This window comes from Panthera tigris, chromosome E3 (assembly GCF_018350195.1).
Source record: "Panthera tigris isolate Pti1 chromosome E3, P.tigris_Pti1_mat1.1, whole genome shotgun sequence".
Taxonomy (NCBI): Eukaryota; Metazoa; Chordata; class Mammalia; order Carnivora; family Felidae; genus Panthera; species Panthera tigris.
The window spans coordinates 32,287,761-32,313,228 of NC_056675.1; the positions used below are offsets into that span (position 1 = coordinate 32,287,761).

At 55.6% G+C, this 25,468-nt stretch overlaps 1 protein-coding gene across 10 annotated transcripts in view; it reads right to left on the reverse strand.

The window, feature by feature from the left end:
• Positions 1-25,468, reverse strand: part of CLEC16A (C-type lectin domain containing 16A) — a 201,620-nt gene that overhangs the window by 79,383 nt on the left and 96,769 nt on the right. For all 10 annotated transcript variants that reach the window (XM_042971412.1, XM_042971414.1, XM_042971411.1 and 7 more), the window contains exon 18: positions 22,913-23,033. In XM_042971412.1, coding sequence (XP_042827346.1) covers positions 22,913-23,033 — 121 coding nt within the window. The remainder of the gene's footprint in view (positions 1-22,912; positions 23,034-25,468) is intronic.

Sequence of the window (25,468 nt, forward strand, 5' to 3'; positions counted from 1 at the left end):
GCGCAGGGCACTAAATCGAGCAGCCCATCAGTCTACTCTGGAGCCTGGAGCGGTGCATCAGAGGGCAAAGGACCCCCTGGCAGGGCTCGGCAGGGGTCACTGTGGGCCTTCTCCAAGCAGCCCTCTCTGGGTGTGAGAAAACACAGAGGTTTTCGGGGCCCGTTCTCCATCCCCAATTCAACGTGGGTGGCCGGTCCCACCACGTCCTAGCCACGTACCCTGGCACCAAGGCGAGACTCTGTCCTCAAGGGCGCAAAACGAAGACGTTACCTGCTTCAAAGATGCAGAAAGTTTCCACAAGAATGCCCCCGACCCCCACCTCAGTGAACCTATGTAAAAGGGGACCAATGAATTGAGGTGCGTCCCCGAACGCCTGGAGCTTTGCATCAAACGCGACCCTGCGCCAATTTATCTGCATTTTCAGTATCTATCCGTGTGACTGTGATACATAATTTGTATGTATTCTCTGCTTCCCTCAACGGTTGATGAGGCAGGAGTAAAACGTTCTTCCCCGGGGCGAACTGGGAATCCTGGGTTGAATCTTACTATTACTGAAACCCAGCCTTCTAAACTAACCCTCAACCAAGCAAAATCTGTCCACGTTTAATATCTCTAGGTGGCCATAAAACAAAACAAAACACCAAAGTAGTTTAGCGTTCACTTGATAAATTAAGAACAACAGTGCTGGACATTAAACGTGGTTTCACAAACTGCCTCTGTCTTGCTGCTCTAGGATGAAAATTACAGCCTGACCCCTAGGGAGGGAGAGGCTTCTTCCTGGACGCCCTGGGCACCAGCCGGGGCCGTGTGGACAGGCAGGGTCCCAGAGGCAGCTGACAAGTAAACCATATGTGCAGCCCCTAGGGGACGTGAGAGGGTTTGAGAAGGCACGCGTGTGAATGGTTGCTTTTATTTTGGTCATTCTGTATTTATCTCCATGTGCAGTAAGGAAAACACACACTGGGCTTATGGATCCCCACATTTCATGGGTCCAGGTGAGGATTCGCCCTGCCTACCCTGGCCCCAGGAGGGAGAAACTGTGACGATGTTAAAATATATATATATATTAAATCAATGATAATACAGTAGGTTCTCTGACACGGCCAACCTCTCCGAGGTGGTGCTTGAATGCCGCCAGTGGGCGGGGGGCGCTGGCACCTGGACACAGAAATGTCTCTGCAGAGCTGGGATGGGCATGAATTGAATGGAAGAGACAGGGCAGCACCGATTCAGAAGAGGACGCCAGGCTTTGGAAGGGCAGGGACTGGGAGCACCCAGGCGGTCACGCCCGTCTCTCTTAGGCAGGGGTACAAAGCGACCCGGCTGCCGCTGCTCTCGGACCTGCACACGTGACACGTCTCGGCGAAGTCTGTAACAGGGAAATCCGCTACCCGGGACTCACTCTCCCCAGGACTCATCACAGCAAAGCACTGTAAAGACAATGTGACTCTCCCACAGAGCCCCTCCTAAGGATACTTCGAAAGGGGGGAACGGTTACCATCCCTGTGGTACAAGTGACGTTAAGTGACCTGCTCAGGGCGCAGAGACAGGAAGTGAGCCGCGAGGGGCCGCAGGGCCCATGCTCCAAACCACCACACCTACGACCCTACCCCTCAGGCCCTGGTGCGAGCCCAGGGACCCCGACTTGAGCCTTCTCCTCGGCTTGGAGCTTTTGTGCAGAAGCCAAAGTTCCCCAGACGGAATCTTCATGGAAACCAAGCCCAAGAACGACGGCAGTGAAGGCAGGAGGGCACTTTCAACAGAGTGGCTCTGTGCTTTACATACGTGGTCTTACATTATCCTCCTGACACCCCTGGTGAGAATCCGTTATTTATTATCCTCCCCACCCCCGCCTCCTGCACAAGGGAGGAGATTGAAAACCTGAGAGGCGAGGTCACTTTCCACGGCACACAGCCACCAAGTGGCAGAGCCAGAAATAAGACCCAGGCCAGCCGGCCCCCAAAGCTCCCGTTCACATCCACCCTGCTCTCCAGCCTCCCTCACCACGCAGGCCTCAGCCTCGTGACCCGTGTTACTAGCTCTCTGGGTGCAAATCAGTCCCGAGCCCCCACAGGGGCAGGCCACCAAAATGCCCAAGATGTGTTCACGCTCTCCCAGCTTCCCTCTTTTCCGGCAGTGGTACTGGGGCGCCAGGGTAACCCAAGGTCAGCTCTGGGCCTTCCCCCGGCACCTGCTGCTCAGCCAGCGACAGGGATGGCTCAGGAACATGATCGCGTGCAAATTACGGCCACATCCCGTCCCTCCCACCTGGCCTCCACAGGCCTGGTCCGTCTCAGCCCAGCCCGGAATTTGCCTCATGTTTCAAAATGGGTCCAGGCAGGCCCTAATTCACCGAGGTCCTCCCTTTCTCTTTCAGTCTGTCTTTGTGCCTCCGTCACTGCCAGCTCCCCAGCTTTCTTTCTGGGTCAGCAGGGGGCAGGCCTGGGTGTCCCCGATCCCCAAACGCCAGCTGCTGACCTCAAGAGGTTCCCAGGGACCAGCAGAGAGGGTGTGCACTCTTGAACGTGGCCGAGACCTTCACCGGATGCCGAGCAGCCATGCCCTCCCCACCCCACACCTGGGAGCCAGGGAGGCAGTCGGGCATCCCTATGGGGCAGGAGGGCCTGGGGGGGGGGGGGCGGTGGTCAGGGCCCTCTGGCTCTTTCACTCCCCTCTGCCCCTCGTGCTAGGACGTGGGTGCCCTTCCCACTGGTGGAGCCTCCACCAACCTGGTCCCTGAGTGATGTGGGGAGCGAGGTACCCACCCCCCCGCCACCGCCCCCCGCAGACCCCTGTAGTGCCAGAGAGGTCTGTGTTGGGTTAAGCCAGCCTGGCCTGACCCGAAGAATAGAGCCCATGACACCTGACACTGGGGTCCCACACACAGTGGGATGAAACCCCTGGAGGTAACGCCACGAAGGTGTCCTTGGCTCTGGCATCCCAAAGCACATCGGCAACAACCGAGTGTTTGTCACACGCATTCCCCCTTAGGGCCACTGTTAGGGTGTCGGGCCTCGTGACTCTCATCTTGCAGATGGGAGAGCAGAGACGTGTAAAGATGAAGGGGGCAGCTGAGGCCTCGTGGCGAGTGACAAGTGTGTCTGCCCTCCCTGGGGGCTCACTCCGAGGCAAGTTTTCTCTCTCCTTCACTAAAATTGTCAGGCCGTTTGTTTTTTATAAGCCACAGATGTGCCCTCTGACCATCCAATTAAGGCTTGCGCTGTGAAAGCGGGTCTGTCCTGTTACGTTCTGACAGCCGGGACAAAAGCCCCTGCCCGTGGTCCCAGCAGGAGCGGCGACAAGGGCTTCGCAGCCCCGTCCGTGGAGGAGCCCTGCGCTTGGCCCAGCTGAGAACGGGTGCTGGAGAGGTGCATTTCAGGGCCCCCTAGACGACGACAGGCTCTGGGAAGAGGGGCTCTGGGGCTGGCTCCCTTCCCCCACCCCTGACAAAGGCACCTGCCTGCTCTCTCCGCAGAAGAACTGATTTATACGCAGGGCCAGGAGAGGCCTCCCAAACCAGGGCCCACACGGCTGTGAGTTATTCCAGCCGACGCACAGCCATCTGGCCGCGGGCCCTCTTTGCCTCCAGAATTGATGGCGCGGTATTAATTTTCCTCGAGGGAATCACCATCCCTGCCTGGGCTGCTGCTTCCTCAGCAGCATCTTCCAGGGGGGCTGCACAAGGGCGGGCATTTCAAGTGACTGGAAGGAACATGAGGTAGAATGCACTGTGATTTACTAGGTATTCTGACGTACCGACGGATCTTTAAGAGTTTCAGATCGCCTCTGCGCACAATGTGGGTGACTCACAAAGGCCGGCGAGTTCCAAAGACTAACGCTGGGCCCTCGAATCCAGCCTCGAGCTCCTTCCGACTTCCCAGTGAGAAGAGACACCAAGCCGGTGTGAGGAACGATGTCAGATGTTTGTGGGACGGCACGTTTACAAGGATGCCCACGTGCCCTTGGAATCACGGCCTGGGGTGTGAAAACAAGGCCAGTGTCCTCATTTATGGGCCCTGCTCCTAAGCCACTTCGCCACCTCCATCCCTCCCTCGCCAGCAAATCTTCACCGGGTGCCCACTGCGCTGTCAGCAACAGGTTCAACTGTGAAGAGTGAGGGTTTCCGCCCCCAGGCACCTCGGTACCCACGCCAATCAAATAACCACACGAACTCAGAAAAGCACAAATGGTGGCCAACGCCACGAAGACAGTGAGAACCCAAAGAGGTTTTGCTGGGAGGTGAGCTATGTGCAGAGGTCTACAGGATGCCGGGGAGATGGCCAAGCAAAGGGACCGCGGTGGCGGAAGAGATCGTCCCAGACAGAGGGGCAGGCTCGTGCGACAGTCAGAAGCAGAGGGGAGCAGCGCCGCGGACCGGAAACAGAGGAGGGCAGCTGGGTCCCAGAGAGAGCAGTGTGGCTGGAGAGCGGCTGAGGATCAGACCGCTCAGGCCCGAGGGCCCGGGGGGTCTCGGGCCTCGACCCTGACAACGCACAGAGAGACAGCGAGGGAGCGCGGAGCTTGCGGGGGCTGCCAACGGGGGCTATGTGTGCCTGCCTCCTGGGCCGGGTGAAAAGCCCGGTGCCCGTTTCCATCCCTGGCCGAGCACAAGCACACACAAGCCAATCAGAGCCGTCCCTTCTCCCTCGGAAGGGCACACCCCATGGCAGGTTCCCCTCAGACGGCCCGCCCGGCCCTCCCTGCCGACAGAGGAGCTCCCCAGGCAGGACCGGGGGCTGGGGCTCAGGGCCGAGGCACCGTGTTTATTCCGGGCTCACAGCCCCACCTTCCACCGCAACCGGCATGGGGGAAGCTGGAGGTGTCATTACATGCGCCGCGGAAGAACCAGGCTTCAGGTGGGGACTGGCCAGGTGGCGTCAGGACGGATCAGAGGTCGGGGAGCGGGGGGCTTGCTGGGTGTGAGCCTGGGAGCCGGAGCGCAGTGGGCCGGGGTCAGGTGCTGGTGGGAACTCTCCCGGCGGGGGGACCTCTAAACGTACATCCTCAGGCAGCACTTGGCAGACGGGTGAGCCGCCAGGGAGGGGCGGCTTCTGCCACCCCCACGCTCCAGGCTGACTTTGAGTCTGCAGGACTTCTCAGAGCCTTTGACTGGGTTCTCCAGGAAGTCGCTGCTATCGCAAGGGGCTGGGGCCAGGAGTTAAACCTGAAGACTTGCCGGGGGAGGAGCTGCGACCAACGGGGAGCCCCCACCATCTCTGTAACTGGGCAAAGAAACCCTTGATGTGCAGCTGACGGTCTACCTCCCACAGTTTCCAAAGCTACACACAGTCTCACGCCCACACACGACCTAACAGCCAAACCGGGATGGAGATTTGCCAAACATGGAAGTTTTAAATCTTGGTGTCCAGGGTGGGAGGGAACCGCTCCCCTGGAGCCCGCTGTGAGCGAGCGACCTCAGGAGGGGTGCGTCCCTTTGGTTTCACGAGAAGAGGCAGAGCCCCTCATCTCTGTGCCCAGGGTCCCGTCGGGCACACGGTAGGGCTTCAGCAGCAGGCTGCTGATCACATTCAGAGTCCTTCCCGACTCTCCAGCAAACCCATCAAGTTAAGCCTTGCCGAGTCTCACCGTCAACCCCAAGGTCTCACCCAAACGAGTACTTGTCCGTGGTGTCACCCAGGGCCACGTACGGGGCGGGGATGGGAGCTGTCACTTATTTTCGAGAGAAACTTTCTTCACAGCAGGCAGAGAAGCGAAAGGCTGGACCTGGGTCTTGGGGAAGGGTGGCCCGGATGGGGAAGTGGTACCACCCGTGAGCCCACGGTCTCAGCCCGAAGGGGTGAACGACGCTGTGCGAGGGGGGTCTGGATTTCCACAAAGCGAGTGACTGCGCTTTCCTGTGACATGCACACACGTACGTGTGTGCGCGTACACAGGTCGTATCCAAGGCTACTGTGGGTTTCTGTTTTAGCGACAGCCATCAAAATCGAGGGAAGCATCTGCAGAATTTGCGGAACCTCAGTTCCCATACGTTATACTTAGGGCCTAAACCAGAATGTTTTTCCACCAAGGTCAACAATGTTCTCATGTCTTGAAACAAAACAAAACACATTTATTTTATTTCATTTTCAAATCCAACCACTTGAGTCCATGACTAACGTTCTGCAACAGACCGTTTAATGACTGGAACTATCTGATCCTTTCCTGGAGAAAGGTCCCTCTCCAAGCCAAACTGGGACTTTTGATTAAAATGCCTTCTGGCCCAAACTCGCTGGAGACAACCACCATCCTCAGCTCTGCCTGCACTACCGGTGTGCAAGAACAAAAAGAAAGGGCCCCGGGGGCCTGAGGACCCAAGGGAGTGGTGCCTTGTGTGTGTGGGGGTGGGGGGGGGGGGTGGGGGGAGGTCTGACATTTGAGCTTTTTAGGGCAAAAGGAGAGTTGTGGGGAGAAGTGAGCCTGGGTTGCCTGGGAGACCACCAACCATGGGAAGAGCCCCAGCAGCAGGAACCGGGGGACAGACAGACAAAACTGGCAGAAAAGGCAGGAAGTGGCTGGGTGCCCGGAACTGGGGGAGACAGCTTGGGGAATGTCAGTGGGCAGAAATCAGGGACATCCCGGGGATAGTGGCTGGGAGTGGGGAGACACAGAGAGAAGAGTCTTAGCCTGTACCACTAAAATAGGGCCCTATGGGCATGCCGCAGCCCTCCGTGGGGCGGGAAGGTCAGAAGGACCTGCCAAGGATGTGGCAGGGGGCAGGGCCCAGGACCCAAGAACATCCAGGGGACAAATGTCCTACCCTGTGCATCTGCTATTGGTTCTTGGAGGCTCCTTCACGCAGGGTGTCACGCAGAGCTCCCGCCCACCTCTCTGTCCCCATCTCCTGCCACTTTCTGCATCCCACCTGTGGTACCTAGAATGATGGCCTCTGAAGGTGGCATGCTTTGATTCCAGAAACCTGTGAACGTGCTCCCTTATAAGAGGATTTTCACAGATGTGATGAAATTAAGGACCTTGAGATGGGGAGGTTACACTGTGAGTATCTGGGTGGGCCCCATCTAATCAGAAAGGGTCTTTAAAAGTGGAAGAGGAGAGGGGCGCCTGGGTGGCTCAGTCGGTTGAGCGGCCGACTTCGGCTCAGGTCACGATCTCGCGGTCCGTGAGTTCGAGCCCCGCGTCGGGCTCTGGGCTGACGGCTCAGAGCCTGGAGCCTGCTTCAGATTCTGCGTCTCCCTCTCTCTGACCCTCCCCTGCTCATGCTCTGTCTCTCTCTATCTCAAAAATAAATAAACATTAAAAAAAATTAAAAAAAAAAAAAGTGGAAGAGGACAGAAGAATGGTTCAACCCATCATGACTAGCTTGGGAGACGGGAGAGGGCCATGAGACAAAGAATGCAGGCGCCTCGGGTAGCTGGAAAAGGCAAGGAAATGAATGAATTCTTCCCTGAGCTCCCAGAAAGGAAAGCAGGTCTGCTGACATGTTGATTTTAGTCCAGTGAGACCCACATCAGACTTCTGACCTACAGAAGCCTAAGACGATAAATGTGCGCCAGGCGAAGTCACCAACTTTGCAGAAATCAGCTACAGCCACAGTAGGAAACGACTAGGCCAGCTGATGTTCCAGACATGGGGTACTGAGCCGGGCTATCACAGGCACTGTTGTGCCCTCACCCAGAACATCCCCTGCCTGGAACATTCTTGCCAAGCTCATCGGCCTGCTGAACACACCCTCAGAACAACTGGCTCAAAAGCTGGGGCTCCCAGAAGCAATCGCTGTCCCCATTCACCACGGCCCCCCACCCCAGTTCTCCCCTCTGTGCTTCGAAGTTTCCCCCAGAGCACCTGTATCCACCTGTTGATGGAAATCCTGCCGGGACACCAGCAGCTGCCTGAAGGGAGGGCTGTGTTTTCTTCTCTGTGTCGTACCACCCGGCACGGTGCCCACTCGGTAAACGGCGGGCGGACGGGTGAGTGGGTGCGTGAATGAACGGAGGAGCCCTAGCCTGGAGTCAGGCGTCCAAGTTCTGCTGTCTGAATGTTGCGTGTGCACCCTGGCGCCCCTGCTGCCTGGCGGCGTGTCTCCAGGCGGCTCGTTCTACCTCTCTGTGCTTAGGTTTCCTCCTCTGCAAGATGGGAAAATAACAGGACCTACTTGGTGGGATGAGAGGGTTTAAATGAGCAAACCCATGCAGAATGCTCACAGTAGCGGCCGACCTGAGAAACGGACCGAGGAATGGTCGCTATCATCACTGCAGAGAATGCCGGGACAGGAAGGGAAGGGGCTGGGGCCCGGGGCGGGGGGGGGGGCAAGGGAGACCTCTGGGAGTGGCGACGAGGCGGCACAAATCTAGCCTAGAACCTTCCCTAGACACTGTCTGGGACTTCCACCTGCAGCCTCCTGACAGTCTGGGACTGGGGCTTCATGAGAGTGGAGGCGGCAGAGGGGAGGGGCCCAGCACAAAATAGAGAAAGCTGTAGACTTTCACCAATTCTGCTGCCCTGGAGAGTGCAACCTATGACTGGAGAGGCGGGTTCTGTGAACGACCAGTTAGAGGGTACAGGTTAACTGGAATCATTTAAATGACATGCGTGTTTCCTGGCTCTGCACGGCTCTGGAAAACCCCGAATGCACTTAGAAAAATGCAAAGCAGATTATCAAACTGGAAGGCCTGGGTACCGATGATGAAAGCAGTGGATGCCAAAGATAATCTGGACATGCCAAACCGAAAACCAGGAAGCTGCACGGGGCTTTTCTGCGCGATTTGGCAATGAGAGGAGAGGTCGATCTCACCTTGAACCTTCTATAAAAAATAGTGGCCCCGAGCAGACCCAGGGAGGAAGGAAGGGAAGACGACAGGATGAGAACTTGTAGCTCTTAATCATAAGCAAATGACTTACAAACACTCGGGAGACCTGGGAAAGGCAGGCTCAGCTCCAGTGACTTCTCAGCCTCCTGGTCTGACTGTCTGCTCCCGAGACATCTTTACGACTCTGCGTGAAACAGAGCAGGCCGTTTCCAGGACTGGCGCTGGTTCAGGACGACCGGAGAGTCAGGGACGGGCTGGCGTTTCAGTGCCGCGGGGACGCTCGGCTCCCACGGGTGGCTCCGGTGCGGCCCGCGTCCATCGTAAACGAGGCCGAGCACGGCTCGGGTTGGGGGCTGCCTGGGCACACGTGTAGCCGGAGGCTGCAGGGCTGGGCCGGGAGCTCCAGCCCGGCCCCCCGGCCCCCCGGCCCCTCCCTCTCTGGAACAAGGGGCCCCGGGTGTGAATCGCTGTTCAACGGAGGCAGAGGCACACCGCATGCGCGGTTAGCTTACACAAACCCAGCCGTGTGCATCCAGGAAGGGACGGGAGAGCGATGGAACAGCTCAAATACCGCGGTTCTGGCCGCGACCCACCGAAGGAGCACGTGCCCCGTGGGCCCGCGGGGCAGACGGGACTCTGCCTCCCTCGTGGGCCCGGCTCCTCCTGCTTCTCCCCTGAGCACCCCCCACAGGGCCCGACGGACTTCTCCCGGAGAGAGACCCCCCCCCCCTCATGCAGCACAGCCGACTTCCTCTTCCTCTGCTGCTGGAGGACAGCCACGGTCTCAGCCCTGGCATCACGACCAGCTGTGTCCGACCCGTGGAGAGACGTCCTTCTCCTACAAGCCACCTTCCCAAGGGGTTTGTAAGGCTGACTGGGACAGGACAAGGTTTCCGCCTTAGAAGCAGACCTCAGAACCTAGAGAGAGACGTGACCGCCGCATCAGGCCGCCAAAGCCAGCGTCCCCGCAACATCCGGTCGATTAGGGGGCTTCGCAAGGAGAGAGCTCCAAGAGGGAACTGGAGCGGCAAAGTAGAGACCAAGTGTTAACTTCCAGAACATTTCTCGTTCAGGCTGACCCGGTGGTTCTCAACACTGACTGCATGATGGAATCCTCTAGGGAGCATCTAAAAATAGAGATGTGAGGTCCTGATCCCTGGAACAAGTGAATCAGAACTTTCTGGAGTGGGGTCTGGGCACAGATAGCTTTTGAAGCTCCTAAATTGACTTTAAGGCACAACTCGGGCAGAGGATCTCCACCGTCACCCTCTTCTGGAAGAGAGAGCCCCAGGCCAGAAACCACCAGCCCTCCCACCAGCCACCCAGGGCTAGGGCCCTGCCCTGGCCTAGGGAGTCAGGGGCAAGTTTGATGCCCGAAAGCAGTTCCTCTGATGCACTTAAGGGCAGCGGAGCAAACCAATTTTCACTTCTATTTTCAGGCAGGTCAAAGCAGAAATGCCAATTTAAACTTTTGAATGTCTCAACATCATTGTTACTAATAGCCTAGCAGAGCAAACACCATTCGACATTCATCTGGAAACCGTCAGTCCAGACCACCGACGTTGCCCCACAACCCACTGGTCACCGGGAAGCAGGGCAATCCCCGTCACAGCCGCCTCTGAAGTCAGGGCTGGTGGCCACCCCACGTTATGCAGGTGCTTCCTATGTCTTGACTTTGGCCTCTCCTTAGGAACTTAGGTGGTAACACCGATCTGAATGGAACACATCTCCCTCCTACGAGGGAGCAGAAAGAAGGTGCTGGTCCCCTTTCCCTGCTTCCTGCACTTCCCAGTGGGGACTGGGGGGAACTGGAGGGTGAGGACTGGCTGAAAGCAGACAGGGCTAGATAGCAGGACCGGTGCTGGGAAAGTGGCACCAGGATCCTGGGCTAGGGGAGAGGACAGGCCCAAGGCTGATGGCCCGTTCCTGCGGGGGACCTTCAATAAAGGTCGCGCTGTGTGTCACTGCTTCAGCCTCCCTAGAGATTTGTTTTGGGTGTTCTGTGGTTGATCAGCTAGCACAGCCAGAAGCCAATCCTCCCCACCTGAGGCCTGGGGAGTCCTGTGTTGTCCCTGGTGGCCGGGTGGGGCCGTGGGTGGGGGGAGGGGACGTGTGGTGGCAGGGAAACCAACAGCTTCGGGGTGAGGAGCCCTGTGTGGGCAGAGCCCCAGACAGTCACATCGAGTGGGCTGGAGTGAGGGATGTCTTGAAACTCAACGTTAACCCTCAACCCCACGCACCCCACGAATTCCTGTTTCCCGTGGCAGCTCGCTGCCCCCGCCAGTCAGCCAGATGTCGTCAAGGAGGCTGGCTCGAGTGAGGCGGCGTCGGGGCTCATCAGCCACCCTCATGCCCGCGGTCTGGGTTGGGGGGGGGCTCTCCCGCGTCCCCGTGACAGGAGTAGCGGAGGGGCGAGAGACGGGGGCACGGGGCGGAGGTGCACCTGTGGGCCACGGGCAGGGCTCTGGAGGGGGGCTCTGGAGGGTTCCGACGGCCACTTTGAAAGGATGCCCTGGGCTCTTGTTGGTGGAGAAGGGCAGGGGAGGAAGCAGGCAAACCAGACAGAGGACAGCGTCCAGGGCCTGGACCAGGGTGCAGGCCTGGAACGTGGTGAGCAGGGGCCAGATCGTGGGTCTACCTGATGCCTGAACCGGCAGGACTGGCAGAGGGCGTGGTCGCAGGGGTGAGAAAAAGAGAGAAGACAGGATACTCCAAGGCTTGTGGCCTGAGTGACTACGCAGATGGAATTCCCATTTATTGACTGGGGAAGACTGTCAAGTGGGAGTAGCTTCTCTGCTGGCCTTTGCTGGCCGGGCCCTATCAGGTCGCACCAGACACTTGCTCAGCAGGCAGCATCCCTCCCTCCCGACGGCCCCATGACGTACAGACAGAGAGATCCAAGGTTAGGGGGACATGCCTGGGTCACAGAGCGTGAGAATGCCGGGGCCGCCCTGGAACAGAGCCGTGTCTGAAATCCGTCCACTTCCCAATGGCCGAGCCGTGCCTCAGAAGGCAGCGCTCCTTGAGCAAATCTAGGCCAGCAGGTCCCCTCTGATCCGAGGAACAAAACCGTGGCCCCATTTGCAAACCCACAGGAAGGACTGGGATGTGGGGAAAAAACACTTGCATCGTGGAGTGTCTTCAGCAGAAATGACGATTTTCAAAGGCAAGGAAGGAAAAAGCTCAAAACCAGTCTCTTTTACTCAGAACGCCTCATTTCCCCAATGCAGAGAACGGAATTTAGAAATTCTGCTTCCTAGAGGGGGAAAAAAAATTGCAAGTTCTGTCTTTTTCCGAAGAACAATCCTGGGGACTACTGACTACACAACCGACAACAGAGGGCACCGTCATTAGGTGACCTTGTGATTTCAGCAGGACACGGCTCTCTAATGTAGCTCAATTATCATTGTAAGTTTATAAAACAGGGAAAGATTACAGGAATATACATTAAACCACATCAATGAGCGCTACTGAGAAGAAAAAAAAATTAGTCCAGCAGACAGGTACCAATCAAATAATCAATACACAGGAAACGGCTACATCACCCTGCTTTAAGAGAACCAAATAATGCTGCAATTGGGTTTACTTTAAAATTTTCCACTTGAACAAAACTGACAGCTGTATTATAACCACATTTCCAGCCACTTTATAAGATACAAATTTCACTGCTCCATATTTCTACTTCATTTCTGAAAAGGGGCCAGCAACATTATTCATCAAGCACACAGAGAAGCAGCCTGATTCATAGAGGGGGGGAAATGCTGTTAATCCCATGTTTTCTGTTCGCTGAGAGAACTGGTGGGTTAATTCAAGCACGCTTTTTTCTGGGCAATCGAGTTCGGGGTTCTAGTATCAAAGAGGGGCAAGGGGGGCGGCAGAAACCCAGTGTTTTACTTCTTAGGTAAGATGACGTAGGCTGGCACAACTATTGACATTAACACAATGTGCATTTTTAGAAAACTCCAAGGTCAGTTTAAGATTCTTGGTATATTTCTCCTGTAGGGGGTGGGGGGATGGGGAGGGCGGTCTGCACTGGGGCCCTGGCTATTCAAACGCAAGGTCAAGACAGTTCAAATGCAGGGTTCTTAACTTGCAATCCAACTGCCTCAAATTACTCAAGACAACATTCAGAAATGCCACGTTCGTGTTAATGAATGTGCCTTAAGCGTTTATGAATAATTAAAGCCACTGCGAAGGCTCTGATCAGTTCAAACCCACAAGCCTTCTCAGAGCGCCTACTGTGTGCCAGGTCCAGCACGAGGCACTAGGGACAGAGAAACTTCAGTCAGGGCAGAGGCAAGGGGGCTGGTGACCCTGGGACCGTGGGGTGGGGTTGGAGCTGGGTCGAGAGTGGTCCCAGTCTGCAGGTCAGGCGACGCCCAGGTGGGGTGCCCGCTGGGGCGCTCTGCCACACGTCCTCATGCAGAGACCGTGTGCGCACTATAGACCTTTTAGAGACACAGAGCAGTCGGGGTGCAGGCTGAAGAGCCACAGACCACACTCAGCTCCGGATGGGACTTCGAAGGCCACATCCACACGTGCCTCTGATTCCACATCAGTCCGCTTCAGCTCCAGTTCTCCTGAGCTCCAGGCACCAACGCTTGCACTGACTTGCCCCCAAGGAGCCATCTGAGTCTGAATCAGGCCTCCCCTGCATGTTTCAGTTCTTTGCCAAATCAGCCAGCACCCACTTTCCTAAAAGTCATCCTTCCAAGAAACCATAGTCTAATCAACGCGCCTGTGTGACCACCTCTGCTTTTCAATGTATCCCATGGACAGAAGCAGTCATGAGGCTCTGGTATGTCAGCACTCCCACAGAGAACATTCTCAAAAGAAAAGTCGTTCCACACCCCGTGTGCTGTCCAGATGACGAATGCGAAGGACGGTTTTCGTATTCCTGAGGGATTCTCTCTTTGAGTCTGCAGAGCAGCCCTGACGCAGTTTATCATCCCCACTTTACAAAGAGGAAGAACAGTTCAGAGAGGTTAACTACTTGGCCCCGGGTCGCACAGCTGGGATTCCAACTCAGCTGTTTTTCCTGAAGTCAAGGCCCCTTCCCTAAGCATGCCACTCCTCGTTAATTAAATGATTTTCAAGGGCTCCATGTCTCTCTTGCCACTTTCTTAAGCTTCTGTGTTGAAAAATTTCAAAGGTCCAGAAAGGTTTAAACAATAGTACAATAAACACACACATGCCCTTCACCTAGATGCACTAACTGTTCACATAAGCTGCGTTTGCTTCCTCTCTCACCCCACCCACACACTCACATTTTTGTGAATCACTCCCGAGTGGCAAGCAGCATTCAGCTTAGCCCTCAACACTTCAGCCTGCACCTCCTAAAAACAAACACGCTCTCCCCCAGAATCACGATGGCGTTACCACACCTAAGAAACATAATGCGGACCTCAATCCTAATACCCGATCACAGTCCACGTGCAAATTTCCCAATCTCAATTTTCAAAAACAAGTCCTTTCAAGCTATTCGTTCCTCTCCGTCTAAGTCAGACCCAACCCAAATGGACAGTGGGGTCTCCTCCGTTTCGAGAATTTAGAACAATAATAGAATGGACGCCCTCCCCTCTTTTTTTTTTCTTTTGGTCTCCCATGGCATTCACAATTTTGAGAAGTTCGAGTCAGCTGTCTTTTAGAATGTCCCACACTCTGGATTTGTGTTTCACAGGCTTCATTAATGATGTCATTTTATCAGTTCTGGCAGGATGAGGCACAGGACAATGACCAGGCCATCAACAAAGCCAGAGAACACGGAGAGTTTTCCAGAACTGACAGATGGGACCACAAGACTATCACTGGCCTTGCAAGAGAAGCAAATCAATGAGCTGACATTTTCATGGACTTACGGTCAAACCACATCACTTGCTTGGGGAGCTTCACAATCCCTTTGCTGGAAAAGAGTATCTTGGCAACGTGATGAATACAGCCAGAACTTCCAAGTGGCCTGCAAACTCTCGCCTGTCAGGGCACTGGGATGAGCACGCAGAATGCTAGGAAATGGGGAAATGGGAAACGCCGCAGGGTCGCTCATGACGTTCACTCTCCTATTCATCAACAAACGAAAGGATAACAGAGACCGGGGGCCTTGGTCCAAACTCAAACACGCATGCGGAATGTGGAGCACGGCTGACACACACGGGTTTCCATGGGTCGTGTAAGTGTCCACAGCTGCACTTGTTCTGGGGAGTGAGTGGTTTGCAGGTGGGGGGCACGGCCAGAGGAAAGGCCCTGAGGTGGGACTGTGCCTGGCGTGTCTGAAGAGAAGCAAGAGAGCAGAGCCAGCCAGACGGCGCTAGGTAATACTCAGCCTCTCAGTCGCCGTAGAGTCAGGGTCGGAAGGAGGCCACTGTGATAAAGGTAGGATGTGACCTGGCTTTTTTTTTTTTTTTTTTTCAAGTTTATTTATTTTGAGAGAGAGAGAGAAAAAGAGCACATGAGCAGGGGAAGGGCAGAGAGAGAGGGAAAGAGAGAGAATCCCAAGCAGGCTCCGTGCTGTCAGCGCAGAACCGGATGCGGGGCTCGAACCCACACACTGTGAGATCACCACCTGAGCCCAAGTCAAGAGCGGACGCCCAACTGGCTGAACCACCCAGGCGGCCCTGGCTTAAGAAGATGACGCTGGACGCTACATCGAGAATAAACTGCAGGGGACAAGGCAGAAGCAAATGACTGGTTACGAGGCCACTACAACAATGCAGGTGACAGATGGCAGGGCACTCGCGGCAGTGGAGCTGAGAGAGGTGGTCAGATCTGGATACAGCTGGACAGAGGGGCCGAACAGGGGTGCTGGCCGACCGGAAGGCGGGTTTGAGAGAAAGAATCAAGGACGAGCCTGGGGTCTGAGCACCGGGACAGAGCCGCTCCCAACTGGGGGACGGGCAGGCTGCAGGAGGCAGGTCGGTGCGGGAGCTCGAGTCCGCTGTGGTGGCAGGCGGGAGGTGCCGAGCGGGCGGCTGGGGTCCAGCGCAGGCCCGCGGCTGGAGACAGCACAAGCTGGTGCGAAGGATGCCCCTGCAAAGAGGCGGCCCACTGCTGCCTGCGGGCGTTTCCGCCCCAAGGGACCAGACCGTTTCACATTCAAAGTGAGAGGTATCTGGGTTTGTGCAGTAAGATACCTCGATTTTAAAATGTTGGCAACATGTTATTGGTATTGAGGTAGGTGTTGTCTTCTGCCCAACATGAGATGCAATAAAACAGAGCATATGATGTTGTAAAAAATAATAAAAAAATTAATAAAAATAAATAAATAAGTAAATAAGTAAGTAAATAAATAAAATGTTGTCAACTAACATAAAATTACACATATTCTGCCAGACACCCAACTACATCCGTGGGCCTGAGGGCCAGATGTTTGCAACCTGTCTGCACAGCTGTTTCCCTGCAAAGGCGGGCACTGCTACTCTCATTTTACAAATGAGGAACCGAGGCTCAGAGAGGTGGATCGATGTGTCTCCAGTCACACAGCGAGGAAGAGGCAGAGCTGGGATCCAGATGTCAGATCCGTCCTCTTCCGAGTCCGCAGTGCTCTGGGACCCAGGGCCTCCTCCACACCCTCAGCTCCCTTGTCAAAACAGGCAGGTCCTGGCCTAGAAACAGCCGGGAGCGCTGGGGGATGGCCCACAGCAGCCTGCCCTGCCGGGCAGGAGACGAGATCAACCAAAATGACATCACTGTTGTTAATAATTAGCTCTGAAGGCACGACGGGTCTGGGTCAGGTTCAAGAGCACAGACTGGATCAAACAGGATGGGCCTCCCAGCAATCAAGAGTCCCTGTACCTGGGCCCTAGAGCAGAAAGCAAGAGCGCTCAGGAACCACTTGCTGGGGCAAACCGGGCTGTGTGAGAAGCCTGTGGGCACCACCTTTCGGACAACGCTTCTGCAGGATCCGTCTCACAGGCCTGGCCTCTCTCCAGGACTCCTGGCTGGAACGCTGCCCCTCACCCCGTAAACCCACCCTCACACTGAGGCCAGAGAGGGCCTTCTGAGATACAAATGCGATCGTATCACCAGGTGAAAAACACTTCTCACTGTTCTTAGGAGAAAGCCCGAACCCCTGATCGACCTGCAAGGCCCACACACTGGGCCCCAGGCAAACGCAGTCCTCTCACCACCCTGCCCTGCCCTCCAGCCACACCGATGCTTCTCATCTTCCTGAACTCCCCCTCAAACCCAGGGCCTTTGCTCCTGCCAGGCACCTGCATGCACACCCAGCCATCAGATGGGTGGTCGCTCCCTCAAAAACCTCTGTGACTTCCAGGCAACCCCTGGGCGCCTTAACACAGTGGCCATCTGACTTTCCTCTGTGTGCGCAGGTGGTCCGTCCTCACCTCCCCTACCAGACGGAGCTCAAAAACGACAGAGACACTTTTGTTCTTGTAATTGGCCTGTACTTGAATTACTTAAAGAAGAGACCCCACTGGGGCACCTGAGCAGCTCAGTAGGTTAAGCGTCTGACTTCGGCTCAGGTCATGATCTCAAGGTTTATGGGTTCAAGCCCCATGCCGGGCTCTGTGCTGACACCTCAGAGCTTGGAGCCTGCCTCGGATTCTGTGTCTCCTTCTCTTTCTGCCCCTCCCCCACTTGCACTCTGTCTTTCTGTCTTTCTGTCTCTCAAAGGTGAATAAAAGAATAGACCCCATTAAAACATAGCACGTTGGCATAGTTCTTGGAAAGTCTGTCCCTTGTTCTGAAATGATGGCCTTCCTACTTATCTGGGATTCCTTTCTTTTATGAAATGGTAGTTCATAAATGCTTTAAAAAAAAAAAAAGACTTCGTAAAATAAAAAGCTGACAATCCCAACCCCAGGGGTTTGTTGGGGTTTTATCGTTTTGGCACAGTACTGGGCAGTGCAGTCCCCAGGTCTAGGAACCACAGGAAACCACTGCTCTACCCTCCACGGGCCTGTTTCCAGGCCCCCACACAGGTGTGTCCAAGTCTGGGCGAGGAGGCAGGCCCAGAGTACAGAGAGCTGCTGGTGTGCAGACCCGCGTTTGGAGGGTTGGGACCCCCTCGCACAGACTGTGCGACCTAGGTTTCTAACTGCTGTGGGCACCTGTGAGCAACAGCCATCTGTGTGGTGACACGGCACAAGGAGAAATGCCACCAGGTATGCAACGGTCCCAGGAGACGCCTCGGCCAATGTTCTACTGCCCGACACGGTAACTGCGAAGTTCGTGACAGTTGTGGAGAACCTCTCCCGAGGACAGTGTCTGCCAACGCCCGACCCTCGCCCTGGGCATCACGGCCGGGCCGCCGCTCAGCACCTCTTCTGTGACCACCCAATTAGGCTTCGTCTCCTCCTCCAGGGCTGGTCCCCTGCTTACGGAGTCGCTGTCCCCCCAGCCCCACCCCTTGCTGCCCACACTGTCGCCAAGCTCAGAGCCCAGAGTCCAGCTGGATCTCCAGCATCGCCACGAAATGCCGTCCGGGCTCCCATCCCCCTTTTCGCACTGCTGGTTGATCCCCGAACCCCGCCGGGCCTTCCAAACGGCTGGCCGGCGAGCGCACCAGGCACTGCTCCAAGCCCTTCACACCTATTAACTCCTTCACTCCTCCCACCGACTCCCATTTCACAGATGAGGAGACTGAGGCACTAAGACACGAAATTTGCTTGTAGAAGGCCATACGCTAGCTCGTTACAAGGGCGAAGCTGGGATTTCACGCCAGACACAGCCTGGTCCCCAAGCCCACGTTCAGAACCACCTCTCACGTGGCCTCTCCAGCCCCTTGGGGCTCTGTTGGGACCAAGTGACCTGGAAGTACACTTTAAGGACCGATGTCCCTGTGGAAATGCTCAGATGGGTTCCCGCTGCCTTGGGCCTGAGTTCTGGTTCATCTCAGCCCCTCATTCCCTTGCTGGCCACACCAGCTGCCGGACACACCACGCTCTCTCCCCTTCCGGCGTCACCTCTGCCATCCCCTCTAACTGGCGGGCCTCGGTTTTGCCTTTTCCCACAATCTTCTGGTCCCTCCTTGCACGGTGCCTGACCAGACAGGCCTCTCTAACCAGCCTAGGAGGTCTCTTCTCCTACTTATTCTCGAGCACAGAGCCCGTCCAACTGCCTCCACAGACCATCTCCGACAACCTGTGATTGTGTACTTACTTCCTTACCTTTGGCGGCCCCCCCCACCCCCACTCCAAACTGGAAGCACCACCAGAGCAGAGAGCAAGCTGGCCTCAGCTCACCATCACATCCCAGCTCCCGTCACTGTGCCTGGCATACAGCAGGCGCCCAACACATCGTGGAATGAATGGATGGATCTGCGGACTGGGTCTAGAAAATCAGGGGACAAGATTAGGTATGGGACGCATATGCTACGGCCACACTATGTAAACGTCAAGTGGCCACATGGAAAAGGCTGGGAAGGAATCCAGGAGTTTCACAAGGATGGCTGGTATCTACTTAGGATATATGGACAAGGGGGGAATTTCTCCCTACCGTGATAGGCCATATTTTCTAGAAACAGGCAAGACTCCTTTTAGAAGGCCCTGGTGCCAATTCTGGCAGGAAGCTGGCTTCTGGTCACAGCCTGCTGTCCTCAGGGCACTCCAGGGGCCTGTCGGTCAGGAGGCCCATCAGGGAGCACGCAGGAGTGCCCTGCCCGGTGCGGCTCCCTTCACTTGGACGCAGGCAGCCAGCGCGGCCTTTCTTACCCCCAAAATGGAGACATCATACAAGTGATGAACTGGTTCAAACATGTCAGGATACGCTCCTCCAAATCGCTGCCAAAGCCGAAGATGCCCGCCCCGCGGACCCCCGCAGTGTGAGCCCTACATCACTTCTCCAGCAGCTGCACCAGGGACGACAGCCAGCTCTCCCCCCACCGAGCATCTACGATGGGCCCAGCACGGCACCGGCAGCTTCACCAACGTGATCTCATCTGATTTTCAACAGCTCCCCGGCAAGTCTTCAGAACCATTTTAGAGGCAAGGCCGCTGAGCCTCAGGAACCCTAAGGCCCTGAGCGATGCCACCAGCCCGATGGCTTGTCGGAGTGGGCACGGTGCCGCGAGCCCTCCCTCCTGCCCGGGCTCCATCTGGAGCTGCAGCGGGGCCGGGCAAGCTCACCATCTGCAAGGGTGGCAACCAATTCAGTTAACAAGAGCAGCCCCCAGTCCTTGTCTGCTAGAGACAAGTATGTATAGATGCGACGTCTTCCATTTGCTTTAATACGCGGGGTGCGGGTATATAAAAAGAGAACTGGTAGGGGCAGTGAGAGTAATAACCTTTGAAGCTGGAGGCGGGGTAGGTGGTGATTCACGGGGCCATTCTCTCTAAAAGTCTGATCTGTTTTATCTAGTCAAGCCAGCCTTCCCTTCCCATCCCCCTTCCCTGCCTCCTGCCCGCCTGCCCTCCCTTCCTTCACGCTGCCAGTCTGTGACCTCTGCCCCAAGCCACTCTCCTCTCCGGCAAAAACAAAAACAAAACAGGCTCGAGCACGGGCAGCTGGCTTCTTTCCGGAGGGGCAGGGGTGAAGGCCTCCACGAGGCTCCTATTCAGGAGCCAGCCTGTCAGAGCTCACCTGCCACACCCGACCCAGAGGCTCACAGCTGGTCTGGAGATATGTGATGGGGCTGTGGTTTCTTATCAACGTGTGACAAGGTCAGTAAATACAGGTTAAGTCACCTCCTCCTGCGATCTGTTGGTCGGCTGGAGCTAGCATTCCTTTGTGCCTGTCCGCCGTATCACATCACCTTCCAGAAAAGTTGACCAGCCCCAGCATTTCTCCCCGAAGTCAGCCTCCTCAAATTACTACGCTCACAAGGAGGATGCCCAGTTTCCAATCGCTTGGCAAATATGAATGCCTTCGTCTAGGTTATGATGTTGCCTACATTTTATGTACATAGAAGGCATTTTGTGACGTGCAGAGCGTGCTGACTTTTCCCCAATGGAAGGGGAGATCCAGCATTTAGGAACAATCGCCAGGAAGAATAAAAAGAAGAAAGAAAAGTCAAACAATAACACATGCATATCTTATTCTAGTACCATGTGCTCATAAAACCCACAATTCCTAGTACTTTCTGGATGGCGCCCTTTAGCGAAGACATAATTTGTGATGGGGCTGGGTAAAGACAGACAGCCATTACTTTCTTAATGGCCAGCTACCCAAAAAGGTTCAGTTAAGTGATCTCAACTAGCAATCTAGTCAATTAAAATTGATAAGTGAAAGACTTTTAACCTTTCTTTCAGCGGGCCATTCCTAGGTGGAGGGGGAAGGAAGCATTCCTTCTTATGAATCTTATGAATTCCCAGCATAAGATTTAATTCCATTTCATGGATGCGAACGTTCTTGCTGCCCATGAAAGCAAGCTGTCTCCCTCCTTCCCTGAATCCAATCAGAGAAAGACTGGTTTATCTTCTCTCCAGTCAGCTTAATCAATTTAAACCCTTAAAGAAATCCCTGTGGCCATCTCTCAAGGAGGAAGGGGCCAAAGGAGATGAGCAGAGAGCGGCCCGTACAGGACACAGCTCCCTTGTTCTTCCAAGAGAGAGAAAACAAAAAGAGAACAAGAAGAAGGCAAGAAGAAGAAGTTAAGACAAACAGGTAAAACCCATCATAATCACTTACGGAGAATCCTCTATTCACGCAGGAAGCTCTGCACTTTCTATGCATCACCTTATTTAATTAGCAGGTAATACAGAGGACTGCAGCTTCCTGAGCACAGTTATACCCTGGACACAATGCTCAGTTGTGTAATATTTCATACGATTTTGCTCAGTTCTCAACACAGGCCCATAATATAAGGAAGTTCATCGCCATTTTACAGGTGAGGAAATAGAAGCGGGGCGGGGGGTGTTTTCCATCGTTGGTTCAAGGGAACACACGGCAGGGCAGGGGTATCCGGCTCAAGTGCCAACCCTCAGGGGTCTACATCAGGATCGTGGGTCACGCAACGGAACGCTTCTGTCAAAACTCATTCAACTGTACGCTAAACCTTGGTGAATTTTATCAGACGTAAACTGATCTCAATAAAGCGGTCTTAAAACAACAGGACCCTGTCTTTACCATATGCTACAAAGGGTGGCCCTCTGCGGGTCCTGCCTGCTCAACTTCCATGTCTTTGAGTTTTCTTTGAGGGCAACCTCCCTCCTCACTCTCAGGTGGAGTCTGAGTCTTTTCTTTCAAAAGAAATGGGCCCCACCTCCCAGCTCCAGGACCAGCCACGAGACCCCGGCCTCGCCCATTAGTGAACCACATTCCTCTGACCACAGATTGGTTCAGGGATGGTCAATGGACCCAAGCCAGACCAATGAGAGCCCTGCTGTGGACCTCCATCAAGTCACAGGAAAGAGCAGCCCTGCCTGTTTCTGGAAGGGCTGCTTAGCCGGTTCAGTAGATTTTGGAACGGCAGACGGCCTCCTTGTCACCATCTGATGAGAGCCCTCCTGAGGATGAAGGCAGAACAAAGGGAAGCCCAGCGGAGACAAAGGGCAGCGGCTTCCTGATGACGCCGCTTAAGTCCCTAGATGCAGCTATACCTGAAGGCAGTGTACTCCTGGACTTCCCAGTGACGTCAGCCAACTCCCCTTTCTGTTCCTGAAGCCAGCCTAAGTTGTGTGTTCCGTCTCTTCTAACCGAAGAATCCTACTATATCACAATGCCACCTTGCCCATCCCTGTGCACGTGCCCTATAGCAAATGGCAGGAAAGAGAGAGCCCTACACGTACGAGAAGGGTTATCGGAACGCAACCAGGCTAATGCCCGTTGTCGCTTTTAATCAAGTCACCCACAGTCACTTTTGAAAGTCCCCCCTCCCCCTTTTTAGCAGCAGAATCTTTAATCATTGGCATCATACAGAAAACCAATCAAACTGGCAGTGCCACGGTCATATGGAGGGCAGGGATCCTGGAGCCGGAGACCCCGATCACCCCGCCCAGACCCCTCGGCGGACGACCTGCACAGCCCCACCTGGGCTGAGGACAGCAGAACCCGCGGACGAGCTTCCGAGCACCCAGAAGGCAGGGCCCTTTCTTGGAGTTTTGTGGGACACGCACGCTCTGTTGGTGCTTGGTGACGGATCAACCGCTGTCCCAAATGCTGGTGGCACACTGACCCTCCCAGCTACGCCTGAGCCGGCAGAGTGGAGCAGACACTGCCCCCTGCCCCGCCCCCTCACCCCTGCCGTGACTCACTCAGATCTAGGACGTCATCGGTTTTGATCAGGTCCTCCTCCCGTGTCAGTGGCAACTGGGTCTCAGGCTCCCCTCGCAGCTGCAGTGACAGGGAACGGAGCATGAAGAACACCCGGATGGCCTGCACAAACAGTTGGGGAGCAGCAAAGAATGAACCTGTAGTTAGTTAGGTGACGTGCTCCATGTGGAGAAACCACACAGTGGCTCTTGATTTCAACAAAAAAAACGAAGTCCACCTCTCCCAGTCCCAGTCCCAGTGCTCTGGTGTTTGCAAAGCAAGACAAAAAAAAAAAGAAGAAGAAAAAGAAGAACAAGAAAAAGAAAGAGAATCAACAGGTGCAGCCTGTTCCCACTTATCCACAAGTGAGGGCACCTCACCTCAACCGAGCACTTGTCATTTGCCAGCACCTCTCCCCTAGTGTCACGTGACCTTCTGACCCCACCCCCACCCCCACCCCCACCCCACACCCCTGCGTCCTCAGCAGGTGGCCCGCTTTGTGGACAAGACACTGAGACCCAAGGAGGTGAAGTTCCCTGCCCCAGGGCATGCATCTAGGGAGGGCTGGAACCTGGCCTCTTCCCACTAAACCGGCACAGAATCTGGAAACGCAAATCCCAAGTGACAGCGTTCCCGCGTCCCACCTACTGAATGTGGGGGCAGAGAGAACAGAGGGTGAACCCTGCGGGGTTCAGGGCGGCCCGACTCGATTAAAAGCTCACCCCTGCCCCTCTTGGGCGAGCCCGTGCACAACAAAGCTTCAGCCCCTTGGCCTTGCACAGGGGCTACGCTGTGGACGGGACGGCAGACCTGGGGCCTGGCAGGTGTGCAGGGACATCGGTGCCCCAAGGGCCCCTCACACTGACCCAGCCAGCTCTCCGGGAACAGAGGCAGCTCCGCGAGCATGGGGATCCCTGGCCCGCGGAAGAGGCGTCCGGGAGGGATCCAGCATGGCCATCGACGCTTCCCAGAGACCGGGAAGAAAGCAGAATCCCAGGCCCCGGAACCGGAGATGTTTGTGCAGAAAGCAGCCTTCACCGCGGGCCCGGCTTGTGCTGGTAGCACGCAAGCTACCCTCAGGTCCCCGACTGGAGCTGAGTGGCCCATCGGTGAGACCAGGAAGCGGAGGGGCAGCCCCTCGCACAGGCCATCTCCCACCTCTTCCCCTGAAGCGTAGCTGACGGGCCTACCTGAGGCCTGAGGGAAACCGCTCTGCAGTCAGACACACGAGGTCTGCGCTGGACTTGCTGGGCAAGGCCCCCGACCCCCGTGAGCTCCAACGTCCACATCCGTGAAATGGGGGTGGTGGCCCCTGCCTCACAGGGCTGCTAGGAGGCTCTGATATAAGGCAGGGGGCGGGGGGCGGGGGCGTGGCTAGCATGTGCTAGTAAAGGGGCAGCCATCCTTCACTGCGGCCACTCGATAGCTGGGCACGGGGGAGGGCACGGGGACAAACCACCGTCACCACTGTCGCCACTGGCGAGCCACACGGCGATGAGCGCCAGCCCACTTTTGGTCTTCTTGTTTATAGTTCTGAGGCTACAGCCTTGGCCCACTGACTGGGGAGGCGGCCCTTCGTAAGACAAGGTGCCTCCCAAAACAAGAGGGGGGCGGGGCGGGGCGGGGAGGCAAATTCCTGCCTCTGCCTCCAAAGAGCGGGGCTTGCGCTGGCTTCCGATGACCCAGGCCACAAGGATACCCACCCGCACGTGGAAAGCCTCATCTGGCCGTGGCCTGCAACTGGCAAGAGACCTGAGCCACTCTCTTGATCTCCTAACGTAGAAAACCGGAAGAACAATCCTATGTCCTGGATGCATTCTGAGGTCACGCCAAAGTACTAGAGGAAGATAAGCTTTTATATCGCAGTGAGAGTGGCAGCTGCATCAGTATCGGTCTGATTGTTCTTATCAGCTTTTTAAAGCACAGTCTTCGTAAGACGTCTGCAACAATCTGAAGAGAAAGAAGTGTGGCTTCGTTTTCTTAAAATCGAAACGGCAATTATGAAGCAGCCACCGCGTGCCAGGCACCGTGGGCACCTCACTGCAGTGTCAAAGCCGTGACACGGGAAGAGACGGAACGGGGAGAGGCAGACTGAACCAAGTTCACAGGGCTGATGATGCCTGAGCTGGGGTTGGAACCGGGAATGTCTGATGCTTGTGGCACTTAACCAAGCACACGAAGAAATTCACACGCCTGTGCCGGCCTGAGCGCAGAAAGCCCAAGATGTGGGTGGTCATTTGAACTACACGGCCATCTGAACTCTCAAATAATGAGTCACGGGCCTCGGATGGGACCAAAAAAGGCCCATCGGTCAGGTCCAAGCTGAGTGAATGGTTCATTTCTGTGTCAAAAACCCATTCCTCCCGGGGTTCTGAGGGCAAAGAAATCAAGCAGGACCCTCCTCGCTGGGGGTTGAGAACAGAAATGTGTGTCGCTTTCTATAGACCATCAGTCTGAGAACCAAAACCTTCCAATATAAAAGTTCAGAACTTGGCTCCTAGGAGAGACCTTTCTGGTAACACATCTGCTTTGGCTCTGCAAGCAACAAATGGCAGGTA